The sequence below is a fragment of the Muscardinus avellanarius genome (assembly GCF_963383645.1).
Source record: "Muscardinus avellanarius genome assembly, chromosome: 8".
Lineage (NCBI taxonomy): Eukaryota > Metazoa > Chordata > Mammalia > Rodentia > Gliridae > Muscardinus > Muscardinus avellanarius.
In genome coordinates, this window is record NC_137794.1 from 72,220,675 (window position 1) to 72,234,624 (window position 13,950).

The 13,950-nt window shown below is 34.5% G+C and overlaps 1 protein-coding gene across 2 annotated transcripts in view; it reads right to left on the reverse strand.

Annotated features, from left to right (window-relative positions):
• CEP85L (centrosomal protein 85L) overlaps nt 1-13,950 on the reverse strand; it is a gene marked incomplete at both ends in the record, with an annotated part of 152,570 nt that overhangs the window by 122,710 nt on the left and 15,910 nt on the right. For both annotated transcript variants that reach the window (XM_080700794.1, XM_080700795.1), the window contains one exon: nt 5,502-5,660. In XM_080700794.1, the coding sequence (XP_080556920.1) occupies nt 5,502-5,660 (159 nt within the window). The remainder of the gene's footprint in view (nt 1-5,501; nt 5,661-13,950) is intronic.

A 13,950-nucleotide genomic window follows, 5' to 3' on the forward strand; every position in this document is an offset into this window, starting at 1 on the left:
AACTGATTTGGGACATACAGTCTTCAAAGCTGGAGAAATTTTGTTTGCTACTTTAAGCCATGCAGTTTATGATGTTATTATAACTCTAGGAAACAAATATAAGGCAATACAGATTAAAGTTCAGAATCTACTTTATACTGGGGACTAAACAAGTAAATAGATAATAGGTTGTCAGATTTTATTGGAGAGGGATTTTATGAATAAACCAGGAAGAACAGTTAAAATGAATAATGTTATTCTGTACTAGAGTCAGAAATTTCAGAAAAAAAAAATAGAGAGGGGGGGGTAGATATAGATAGTAAGTACTGGGTGTGAAACCCAGGGGCTTTTCCACCTCCAGGCTATATACTCCCAGACTATTTTATACTTTCTTTGGAAACAGGGTCTCACTAAGTTGCTGAGAGCCTAAGTAGCTGAGGCTGGCTTTGAACCTGTGCTGTCCTCCTGTCTCAGCCTCCCAAGAGCTGAGATTACAAGCGTGCACCACCAAACTTGGCCAGAAATATATTTTAAAAATTATAGGTGATGACCAAGGGGAAATTTCATTGCTTAATCTTTCAAACATTACCAACTTTCTATCCTTGGAACAAACCATCCTTGGTCATCATGTATCTACAGTCACTTTTAAAAAATAAAGTATGAGATATAAGTTAATAAAAATATGAATATAACATGTTTGTTAAAAAATATACAATACTGGTGACAAAAATCAAAGATCTAAAAAACAGAGACACATACCATGTTCATAGATTAGAAACTTAACAAAAACATCAATTCTCCTCAAATTGTTAAAAAAAATTCCTAGAAAATTCTTAAAAAGATTTCTTGCATCCTATTTTGTAAAAGCTTATATAGAAAGGCAAGAGAATTAGAAGGAATAAGGCAATATTGAGGGAGCAGGGTGGGATGCAGAGGGGAATTTCACACAAAGTGATGTGTGCATGTATGAATGAATCACTTTGAAATTAACTATGGTGTATAGAGCAAAAAAAAATTAAAAAGGAAAGGAATAAAGTTCAATAATCGATCTACCCAAAGATTAATTGGAAAAAATAGTTTAATCTATGTCCACACTGTGCAGTAAGATTTAAGCAAAAGTGAGTTTTCCACACCCTACACTTTCCCACAAAGTTGTGGCCCTTTACCAGCTCTTATTAAAGTAATCGCTATCTAAACTCTTAGAATGTACTGCCTAATAGAAATTTTTTTGTTTATATGGAGGTCTTGGGCCACTCCATATAGCCTACGTTAATAATGAGATTTAGGATAAGAGTAAGAACCTTGTACCAATTGGCATTAGCTTGACTTTTAGAAAGCTGGTGACTAAGGTCATATATATAGGCAATCAACCATGCCTACATAACTAGTCTATAATGATGATGATGATGATGATGATGATGATGATGATGATGATGATGATGATGATACCTGGACACTAAGTCTCAAGTAAATCTACCTGGTCAGCAATACATTACATGTATTGTCATCTATCATTGCTGAGAGAATTAAACACTGTCCACATAATTCCTCAGTGAGAGGATACTTTTAAGTATAAAGACTTCTGTTCCTAGTAAAATTGTTTGTATAAGGGTGGATCTAGGGACTATTAAACACATACACACACACACACACACACACACACACACACTCTCTCTCTCTCTCTCTCTCTCAAAGTGAATCATGTACTTACACACAAAACAGAAAATGATAAAGCTTTTAGAAAAAAAGTAAGCAAAAAGTTCATCTATGACTAGACATAGTTATTAAATTCAACATAAAAAACAATATATAAAGGAAAAAACTAGTGTATTGAACTTCAAATTTAAAAACTTATGCAAGATCTGTAAAATATTATGTTAAGATAAAGACAAGTTACACAGTAAGGGAAAGTATTTCCAAACAATATATCTAACAGAGTAGTATCTAAAAATATATAAAGAACTCCAAAACATAATAATAAAAAAACAATACAATTAAGAACATGGGCTAAAGAAATGAAGAGAAAGTTTAATAAAGAGAATATACAAATGGGAAATAAACACATATAAAAAGTTCCAACATTATTAGTGATTTAAGTCAGGTTTTCAGACTGATATTTAAGCTTAGAAAAGTCACCAATCTATTCTATCAAGTACAAAGCTGAACAAACTTAAAAAGGAAGAATTCCTAAACCCAAAAAAGAAATGAGGTCATAGTGCTAAGTGCTGCCCTCAAAATAAAAGAAACAATAGGTAAATAAACAGAATCTCAATTTACTGGAGCATAGACACACAAACTAAACCCTCCAGGGAAACCAGAGCCTGGTAAAAAAAATATTAATTGTAACTGAAAAACTGCTAGACAATTCTAAGAAAAAGTAATTCCAACAAAACCCAGTCAATGACACCTAAGAATTTTAATTCCTGGAGCTTATCCTGGTTCTCACAAAATGTCAGAGGGAAAAAAACTGCTCATACTTCCAACATGGGAAACGGGAAAGGAACCATTTTGAAATGTGCCAAAGAATTCTGTTCCCCTTAATAGGATCTTTTGTTCTCATTCAAAATGAAGAAAATTAATTTTTTTTTAATTTTAAAAATAGATCCTATGAAGCACTTGTGAGATTCAAGATCTAGGGGACAGGCTCAGACCTAATCATAGAATTAAAGAACACTTCCCTTCTCCACATACCTTACACTATATTACCAAAGAACTGTTTGCCACAGTTGCTTTTATTGTGGTCATAATCACCTTTGGATATAATGATCATTTTTCAAAAATTAAATCAATAAAAAGACATATTACAAGGCAAAATAAATAGTTTAAAACTAAACACAGATATGGCAGGAATGGAATTATCTGACCATGAATTTAAAACAACTATGATTAACATGCTAAGAGGTCTAATGGAATAAGTAAATAACATGCAAGAACAGATGAATAAATAGATTGCAATTCTAAGAAAAATTATAGGGATCAAAAATAATAGAAATGAAGAATATCTTTGATGGGCTCCTTAGTAAAATAAAGAACAGCTGAGGAAATAATCTCTGACTTGAAAATATGTAGAAAGAAACATTTAAAATTAAAAACAGAAAAAATGGTAAAAAATATATATATAACAATACCCAAGAACTGTGACTATAGCACACCTTTTACTCTTCACAAATACATGGATCACAAGCATGAATGTAAAACAGAAAACTATAAAACTCATATTCAGATGACAGCCTATAGCAATAACTTTTTAGGTATAACACCAAAGACATGATTCATGAAACAAATATTCAATAAGCTAGACTTTATTAAAATAAAAACATTTGCTCTGCAAAAGATAATGGCAAGTGTATGAGAAGATAAAACACAGACTAGGCAACAATACTTCAAAAGACACATCTGATAAAGGACTATTGTCCAAAATGTACAAAGAATCCTTAAAACTTATTAAGAAAAAAAATTAAAAGCTAGGCTAGAGACTTTAATAGACTTCTCACTAACCAAGATACACAGGTAGCAAGTAAGCATATGAAAAGATGTTCCACACCACGCGCAGGGAAATGTAAATTAAAGTTAACAATGACCAGAATGGCAAAATTGAGAACACTGAAACACCAAATGCTAGGTTGGATGTGGAGCAACAGAACTCTCATTTATTTCTGATGGGAATGCAAAATGGCACAGCTGCTTTGAAAGATAGTTTGGCAGTTTCTTACAAAACTAAACATACTCTTATCATACTGATCCAGCAATTGTGATCCTTGGTACTGACTGAAAGGAGTTGAAAACATGTTAACATGAAAATATGTACATGAATATTTATAGTAGCTTTACTCATAATTGCCAATATTTGGAAGCAACCAAGAAGCACCTACTGTGCTTCAGTAGGTGAATGGATTAAAAAAAAGGTCGAGCCGGGCGTGGTGGCGCACGCTTGTAATCCCTGTGCCTAGGAGGCGGAGACAGAAGGGAGGATCGTACAGGTTTGAAGCCAGCTGCATTGGCTTAAAAGAGACCCTGTTTTCAAATAAAAATACAAAAATTAGGTCTGGGAGTGTTGCCCAGAGGTAGAAAGGCATCCAGGAACCCCAGTAACACCAAAAAAAAAAAAAAAAAAGGTAGAAGTATTCAGCACTAAAACAAAGAAGTCATCATTATCATACCCATGAAAAGACATGGAGGAACCCTAAATACATATTACTGAATGAACAAAGCCATTCTGAAAAGGCTGTTATATACTGTATGATTTCAACTATCTGAAATTCTGGAAAAGACAAAACTATATAAACAGTAAAAATATCAGTGGCTGCTAGGGAGGAATAAGAGATGGGCAGACAGCATAGACAATTCTTAACATAGTCAAACAATTCTATAGGATATACAATGGTGGTTACATATTTTATCAGTGTGTTCAAACTCAAAGAACATACAACAGTAAGAATGAACTCTAAACTACAGACACAGGGTGATATGTCAATAGAGGTTTATCAGTTGTAATAATTCAAAACTTTGATGAGAAACACTGATACTAGAGAAGACTGTGGGGACAGTAAGTATATAGGAAATCTGTACTTTCAACAAATTTTTCTACTTCTTGAAAATGATATATCATTACCACAATAATATGTCAGTATAATCCTACAAAAATGGCTTAAATTTTAAAAACATCAAATCCTAAGAAGGAAAAAGAGAGACCTGGATCATTTATATATAAATTGCTGATGAAAATAATAGTCACACTGGTAAATAGTGTGGTAGTAACCAAACATGCAACTATTACACAGGCCAGTTGCTGTACTCCTGAGTATCTCCCCCAGAGAAACAAAACAACAAAACATATATGCATGCTTATAGCGGCTTTATTGGTAATAATCCAAAACTAGAAACAATCCACATGGTTTTCAACAAGTTAATGGTTTAAGTGTGGTCTTTCAGATACCACCACTGGCAAATACGATTTATTAATAAAAAGGCATGAACTGTTGATACAAGCAACAACCTGGATGAATCTCACAGGAAAAGGGTCAGTTCCAAAAGTTACATATTGTATGATTCCATTTGCACAGTATTCTTGAAATGACAAAATTATAGAAAAGAAAAATAGATTAGTGTTTCCAAGAGTTAAATGGGAATGGAGAATAGAGAGAGAAGTAGTTGTAAGCAACATTAGGTATATAAGAAATATTTTGTACCTTGAAAGCATCAGTGTCATTATGCTGGTTGTGATACTATAACATATTTTTGTAAGACATTTTACATTTTGGAAAATGGAAAAAGGGTACGTGGAACCTCTCTGTATTATTTCTTAAAAATGCATGTGAAATCAGAATAAAATGTTAAGAAAATGAAGGTAAAATGTAATATGACCATATGGGCAACTTAACTTGATATACAGCAACACTGAATATTATTACTCATATATTACTTTATAATTTTAATTTAAAATAAAATTGACTCCTTGAATATTGTCAATTTATAACCATTCTCCACAGATTCATATCTAAATTCTAAGAATTTTAGCTCACCTTCCACACTGTCAGAACAAGAAGTTCCAATGCCAGTGTCTCCACTGTCAGAAGCTATACTGTGTCTCCTGATATGGTTATTTCGGTGGTTAGGTGGAATTGCTGTGGCCTGCCACAATGATTCATTACCAGGTAGCCATGCCGATGAATAATCTGGGCCTATAAAGGAAAATATGTACAATCAACACATACAGAATATCTACAGAAAGGCATAGGGTTTTTTACCCTGTGAAAAAATGGAGTATAAAAGATTATTTTCTGCCCAAAATAAAACTAATCTTCAAGCTTTAAGATGTGCTAAATAAACTTGATATATAATATAAATATCAATCCAATGCTTATTTTGTAGCAGCTTCTTCTGGTTGAAGAACTGTGTTGTCTGCTTCTGAGTACTGAACTTTTAAACATGTACAGCTACCTTATTAGAATAGTTAAATCTGCCAGGCGTGGTGGCGCACACTTGTGATCCCTGTGCTTGGGAGGCGAAGACAGGAGGATCGCGCAGGTTCGAAGCCAGCCGCGCTGGCTTAAGAGACCCTGTTCCCAAATTTTAAAAGTTCAAAAATAGGTCTGGGAGTATAGTCCGGAAGTAGAAGGGTTTCCAGGAACCCCAGTACCACCAAAAAAAAAAAAAGAATGGTTAAATCTGTCTTCAAATATCAGCACTTTTATCTGGAATATTTTACAGGAAGACATCTCTGATTCTATATAGGTATTAACTGTGAACTGGAGCTCAGGGAGAGTCTAATTAAATCATATTACATGACAATAGAAGTGGAAATATAGTCATAATTGAAAACTTAAAAATCAATTTTTGTCTATTATAACATAATCATTTAAAAATTTTAAATTATTTTACATGTCTCAAATTGATTTCATTTATCTTTTGTTCAAAGTTTAATAGCATAGCAATTGTGTCAACATAAATGGCAAATGACATACTGGACACTTATCATGATTTGAAACAAGACAACTTTAAAGAATTATCAGGTAATATCCTACTGGCTTGCCAGAGATGCCTTCTAGCAGTTTAAACCTAAATAGCACAAAATGACAAACATGTACAGAAAATTACTTTTTTTTTTTTTTTTTTGGTGGTACTGGGGATGGAACCCAGGGTCCTTCTACCTCCGGGCTACACTCCCAGACCTATTTTATATTTTATTTGGAAACAGGGTCTCTTAAGCCAGCTGAGGCTGGCTTCAAACCTGCACAATCCTCCTGTCTCAGCCTCCCAAGCGCGGGGATTACAAGCGTGCATCACCACACCCAGCCAAAATTAAACTATTTTAACCAAAATTTTAGAAACAGTCTTTCTATATTAAAATCAAAATATATAAACAAATTAATAAAACTAGACTTACCTTTCCCAATATTATTGATTTAGTTTAATAAAAACTATGCCACATAGTTTTGAAAATTTAAATAATTCATATATTAAACTTGAGTTTTATAGATGTATGAGGTATATAACCAGCATTAAAAACCGTTTACATTTAAATTAACAAAATTTAAAAATACTGGCCAAAGAGAGACTTAAGACCTACCGAAGTCTAGAACAACCACTTTAAACTTTATAGATTCTAAACCTCGCTCGGAATGAGACTCCTTGTATTTGATTAGATATTCCCGCATAGTACACATCAAAGTATTCTGTCCCCAGATCTGTTCTCTCATCTGTGATCTATGATCTATAAAAAAAGTTTTCTTCAATCAAGTGCACATCATCTAAATAAGCTCATGGTCCTGTCTTCACCATTATCAAAAAGGACAACCAGCTCAGTGCTTTCTCTCACAAGGGAAACTCTATTAGTTGAACAAACATCTATTTGGGGGGGGGGGGGTAGTCTACCTCTGAGCTACACCCCCAGCCCTATTTTATCTTTTGGGTTGAAACTGGGTTGCACTAAGTTGCTAATAGCCTAAGTTGCTGTGTTTGGCTTCAAACCTGTGATCCTATCTCAGCCTTCGAAGTACTGGGATTACAGGCAGGTGTGCACTACACGCCTGGCTGAACAAACATCTCTTTAGTAATATCCAGGAACTATATAAGTAGATTAGGAGATAAATGAAATATAAATTTAAGAAAAATGAGTTGGGCATGGTGGCACATGCTTGTAATCCCCGCGCTTGGGAGGCTGAGAAAGGAAGATCACACAGGTTTGAAGCCAGCCTCCGCTACTTAGTGAGGCTCTCAGCAACTTAGTGAGACCCTGTTTCCAAATAAAATAGAAAATAGGTCTGGGAGTATAGCCCCGAGGTAGGAAGCCTCTGGGTTCCACCCCCAATACCACCAAAAAAAAAAATTTTTTTAATTTAAAAAATTTAAGAAAAATGACCAATCTTTGTTTTTATGGTACTGGGGGTAGAGCTGAGGGGCTTTTTCTACCTCCAGGCTATACTCCCAGACCTAATTTATACTTATTTGGAAACAGGGTCTCACTAAGTTGCTGAGAACCTCATTAAGTAGCAGAGGCTGGCTTTGAACCTATACAATCCTATCTCAGCCTTCCAAGCGCTTGGATTACAAGTGTGCACCACCGCACCCAGCTATGTCCAATCTTTTTAGAGAAATGAAAAAGACCACAAAGTTTTTAAATTTTTTAAATGTTTAAATTATCACATTGGCAACTGTTTGAATGGTAGATATCAACAAAATGAATAGAATGTTGGTGCACTTCTGTGATCATTTTCTAAAAGTGGTACCAATAGGCATCTAAATTTCAACACAGACAAGACCTTCTACTATAAGAACAAAAGTATATAAGCACAAGAACATTTCCAACAGCACTACTTAAAATAAGTTACTAAAAATAAAATATATATGTCTACAAATTGGCTGATAATGCTTAAATACTAAAAATAATTTTACCAGTCTATTTTTATCATGGACATCCAAAATATATAAAGAATATGTGGGGTGAAAAAAATATTTTATATATTCAATATAGCTGAGTATAGGACTCCATGATTGAAGTTGTACATTTACATACATGAGGAGAAAGGGAGCATCCAGGGAATTCAACATGTGAATGTTAACACTATTACAGGAACATTTTTGTGTGTGTGTGTGTGTGGTACTGGGGTTCCTGGAAATCCTTCTACCTCCGGGCTATACTCCCAGACCTATTTTATATAATTTTATTTGGAAACAGGGTCTCTTAAGCCAGCGAGGCTGACTTTGAACCTGTGCGATCGTCCTGTCTCCATCTCCCAAGCGTGGGGATTACAAGCGTGCGCCACCACGCCAGGCTACAGGTACTACTGATTATTATTACTAGTATTAGTCTTGATTATATCAGACCTAATGGACTATGTTGAAAATTGCATATACTGATTATTCAGATTATATCACCTTCAATTCTGAGATTCAGAAAGAGCTATAAAGATATAAAATTCAATAGATTCCTAGTAACAATTTTTGCAAAAGCCACATAAAACCACTAGCTTAAGACTCTTCTTTTTAGACAATGTAACTATCTTAAGCAATAAAAACTAGTGCTACATTTTAACCCATAACAACACATATCAATTTCACTTCTTACTGACAAATCTGAGCCATGGAAACTATTTGTAGATTAAAAGGACATACTTTCAAACTCCCCACCCACACACACAACCAATAATGAAAGGAAAAACCCATTGTATTTACTAATGTTATGTTAATTTTAAGAACCTAGAATATTGTCAATGATTGGTCTTACATAATTAACTACTGCTGCAGTAAAAGAATAGCTCAGCAAAACTTTGTTTAGTTGTTTTACATGGTACTGGGGATTGAACCCAGAGGCACTCTACCTCCGAGCTACAACCCCAGCCCTATTTCATTTTATTTATTTATTTTTTAAAAACAGGTTTTCACTTAGTTGCAGAGGGCCTCACCAAGTCACTAAGGCTGGCTGCAAATCTATAATCATCCTGTCTCAGCCTCCAAAGTACTGAAATTATAGGTATGCACTACTGCATCTGGCTTCATCAAAACTTTTTCTGTAAAAGGCAAAACAGTAAATAAATTCAGTTGCACAGGCCATTCAGTCTTTATCTCAACTACCCAACTCTGCCACTATAATGTAAGTTGGTTAGTTTTTAGACAATAAAATGGGTGTGGCTATGTTAAAACTCCTTTTAATTACAAAAACAAGTAACAAGCCAGATTTGACCCCCAAGTCTGATCTAATGGGAAAAAGCAAAAACAAAAACATCATTTTAATTGGAAAATATTCTCTGAATTTCAATAAATTTTAACAAGCAATTCCAGCCAGTGTATTAATTCATTCCTTTACTTGAAGAAAGGAGAGTTCATGTGAGAGGAGATATCCGAGAGCCATACTGCTCAGGATATGGAAACTCATGAAAACATTACTGAGTTTTTTGAGGATTACAAAGAGAACTGTTTTAAAAATAAAAAAGCAATCTTCATGGTATGGAACTTTTAGACAATGTCAAATATGAGTTATGGTTAATGTTATATATACCCTGATATTTGCACAAACATTTCAGTATGGGGCTCTTAAGATTAACACTTAAACTGAGACAGGGTAAAAAAGACTACCCTTCATAACATGGGTGGGATTCCTTCTATCAGATGAAGGTCTGAATGGGACAAAAAGGTTGACCATCACTAAGAGAGAATGTTTTTCCTGCCTAGTGCTCTTTGAACGAAAACACTGTTTTATTCCTGCATTTAAACTTAACCTCAAACACAGGACCTTCCTGGATGTTGAGCCTGCCAACCTTCAGTCTGAAATTATCATACCATGAGAAAAATCTAGGTCTCTATCTTGCCAACCTTTGTTAGCTCTCATATCTTGTAAACCAACTTATCTCTTTTTGGTTGTTTCTCTGGAAAACCCTAAATGCAGTACTAGGAAAACTAGGCAAATTGTAACTTTGCATAATGATACAGAAGGGAGGTATCCCTCTGTGCAGAAAAGTGGCCAGAATCATCTATTTCCTTCACAGTATCTCAATATCATCCACCCAGTAGGACACCTAGTGACAGATTTCCAAAGCACACAAATACAATCTCAACTATCTGATACGGAACGCTGACCCAAAGATTAACTAAAAGAAATGACAGAAAACAAAAAACAGTGTAAGACACGCTACCACTCCACTCTTATAGAAACTCTAAATTGTAGCTTTGAATCACAGAAGAACACGAGTGCTGCTTGACTTACAGTGGATTTGTGTTCCTAATAAGTCCATCATCAATGGAAAATATCACAAGTTACAAATGCATTTAATAAGCCAAACCTACTAAGTATCATAGCTTAGCAACAGAATACACTATAGAGTATCTGTCATTCACTCTTGTAAATGCATGGTTAACTAAGGGCTGTAGCTCCCTGCTGCTGCCCATCATCAGAGAGAATATCAAATAGCATTATCACTAGCTCAGGAAAAGATCAAAAGTTGAAATATATTTTCTACTGTGTTATCACTTTACCACCTTAAAGTCAAAAATTCAAACTGAGCCATCATAAATTGGGACTATTTCTGCATCTTAGAACCTATTTAATACTTAGAAACTTGGAATGGCATCAGATTTTCCTTCCGTGGCTTGCCACTTAAAAGTTCGTACCTCTGGCTTTAATAGAAGGACATAAAAACAAGCAACCTTGTAATATTTGTGGTCACTAATTTGTTTTCCATACATTCAAAAATTTAGAGAAAAATACTAAAAATATTTGTCAATATGGCAAATAAAGCATTAATGTAGAATTACAAAGAGCTTAAGAAAACTTCTAAATAAAAAGACCATGGACAAAAGAAAAAGACAAATTCCAAAGAGAAAGTTTAGATGGATAAAAAAATCATTAAAAAAAAATCCTAATTCACTGGCAATGAATATCAAATTCAAAAGACTTTTTCAGCTCCTAGCAAAAATATTACAACAACACCACAATGTTTCTCTATATTCTCATACACTGCTAAAGATGTTTACAAAAAAAAAAAAAGAAAGAAAGAAAACTGTAGGGTATGGTGGCACTCAACAATAATTCCAGCCTTTTGAAAGCAGGATAAGCCCAAGTTCAAGGCCATCTTGGATAACTTAGCAAGTCCCTGTCTCCAAATAAAATTTTTAAAAAGGGCCAGGAATGTCACTCAATGGTACAGCCTTTGTCTAGAATGTGTCAGGCTCTAGGTTCAATCCCAAGTTAATATATATCATGAGTCGCTAAATGGGTTATATTCATCCCAATTATTTAACATTTGGAGGAGTGGAGTTGTAGGCAAAAGATTGCTCCTTAAAGTATTCGGTCCAGTCGGGCGTGGTGATGCACACTTGTAATCCCAGCATTTGGGAGGCTGAGTGAGACAAGAGGATGAGGGTTTGAGGACAGCCTCAGGTATTTGGTGAGGCCCTTTGCTACTCAGAGAGATGTTGCTTCAAAATAAAAAATAAAAAATAAATAAATAGGGCTGGGGGTGTAGCTCAGGTATAGAATGCCCGTAGGTTCCATCCCCAGTACTGTATTCTTTCCAGTAAGGAACTAAAAAAACCCAAAAGGAGAAAGAGAAGAGGACAATGGCCATTAAAATAATTTAAAGAGGATCTAAAAGAATAAAATGGTCTCGATACAAAAATTTGATACATAGGATGTTCACAAGTAAACTCAGATTTCATTTTCCTAAGAATTATCTAAACCCTTCTTTGCCTATCTCCATTTTAGAACCTACCACATCAAAGTGAAGTTCTCTGTGTATCTGTTTTCCTAGACTGTAATAATATCTATTGAGGGCAAACATGTCCCAGTCCTACTTCAGTGCTGCAGGCAGCATATATTAAAGACAAAAAAATAAAAGGCAAAGAAAGCAAATGAAAAAAAAAAAACACAACAAAATATTGCCAGCAGTTTTCTCTAAATGGTAGGATTACTGATTTCTTTACCTTCATACTTCTGTTTTCCTTTTAAATATTATAGTTTACTTGAATAATCAAGGGGGAAAGTTTTAACTTTTGAAAATGCTTAACCATCCACTAGTAATCCAAATAATTTTTATTTAAGCACCATTTAATTAATGTCTTGGAAAATATATTCTCCTGGAATAGGAATGCAACCTCAGATGGCCTAGTCTAAAATAAAATGGATGCATTTCGATATATAAACTACTACAACTTTTGTTTTTGTTTTTTTGTTTTGGTGGTACTGGGGATAGAACCCAGGGGCCTTCTACCTCCGGGCTACCCTCCCAGACTTATTTTATATTTTATTTGGAAACAGGGTCTCTTTAAGCCAGCTGAGGCTGGCTTCAAACCTGTGCAATCCTCCTGTCTCAGCCTCCCAAGCGCGGGGATTACAAGCGTGCGCCACCACGCCCAGCTAAACTACTACAACTTTAAACAAAAATGTTTTAAAACACAAAACTGTATTAATGTACACAAAATAATCTCTAAAGAAAAATGGGGAAGCCGGGTGTGGTAGCGCTTGGGAGGCTGAGACAGGAGGCTCACACAGGTTCAAAGCCAGCCTCAGCTACTTAGTGAGACTCTCAGCAACTTATTGAGACCCTGTTTCCAAATAACATATAAAATAGGTCTGGGAGTATAGCCCAGAGGTAGAAAAGCCCCTGGGTTCCACTCCCAATACCAAAAAAAAAAAAAAAAAGAAAAAGAAAGAAAGAAAGAAAGAAAGATAGATGGGGGAAATTTCTACAAATTAAAAATAAAATCTTGGAATAAATTGTTTCTTTAGGATGATTTACCTGATATAAGCTTCAAGTCTGCTTTAATATCACAATTAATTTAATTCATTATCAGAAAAATGCTGAAGCTTTTTAAAGCTGTAGAAAGTTTCAGCAGGAAAGCATAGTAACTCATATGCCTTGACTAAAGACCAAATGCTCCTTTTTTGAGGATAACATCCTCATCAGAAAATCTAACAGAAGCAGATATCAAGTCCAGTCACAAGAGTTAAATCACAGGATCAATAGGTAGGGTAAACAGATGTTCCATCTGGAACACTTTATCCTTGTAAAGCACTAGGATATTTTAATTTACTCATGAAAGTATCATCATGATCCTGTTCTTACTGTTTAAAGAAAGCAAAAAACTCCACTCAGGTTTCCAAAACTGACAGTAACAAAATAAAATGGTAGAATTATCTATATAACTTGATTTCCTCCAGCCTGAATTCATTTGTCTTCACCTTTAAAAATAACTGTCTTTTAAAATAAGACCCAATCTTTGCAATATGCCTAAAACACTGAAGGTGATTAGCAAATATTGTGAATAAAACATTTTAATGTTTTATTGTAGACTGAATTAATTCATAATATGAAAAGAATAACATGTCTTATCCCTAGACAAATCAGTACAAAAATCACAACACAGGTAGAACTAGATGCAAAACATGCTTACCAGATGGTTTAACTAGAAATTTTTTTTCATAAACAAGTTGTAAGACTATGGCTACTTAAATGGGAACATTTTGTCTCTAGATAT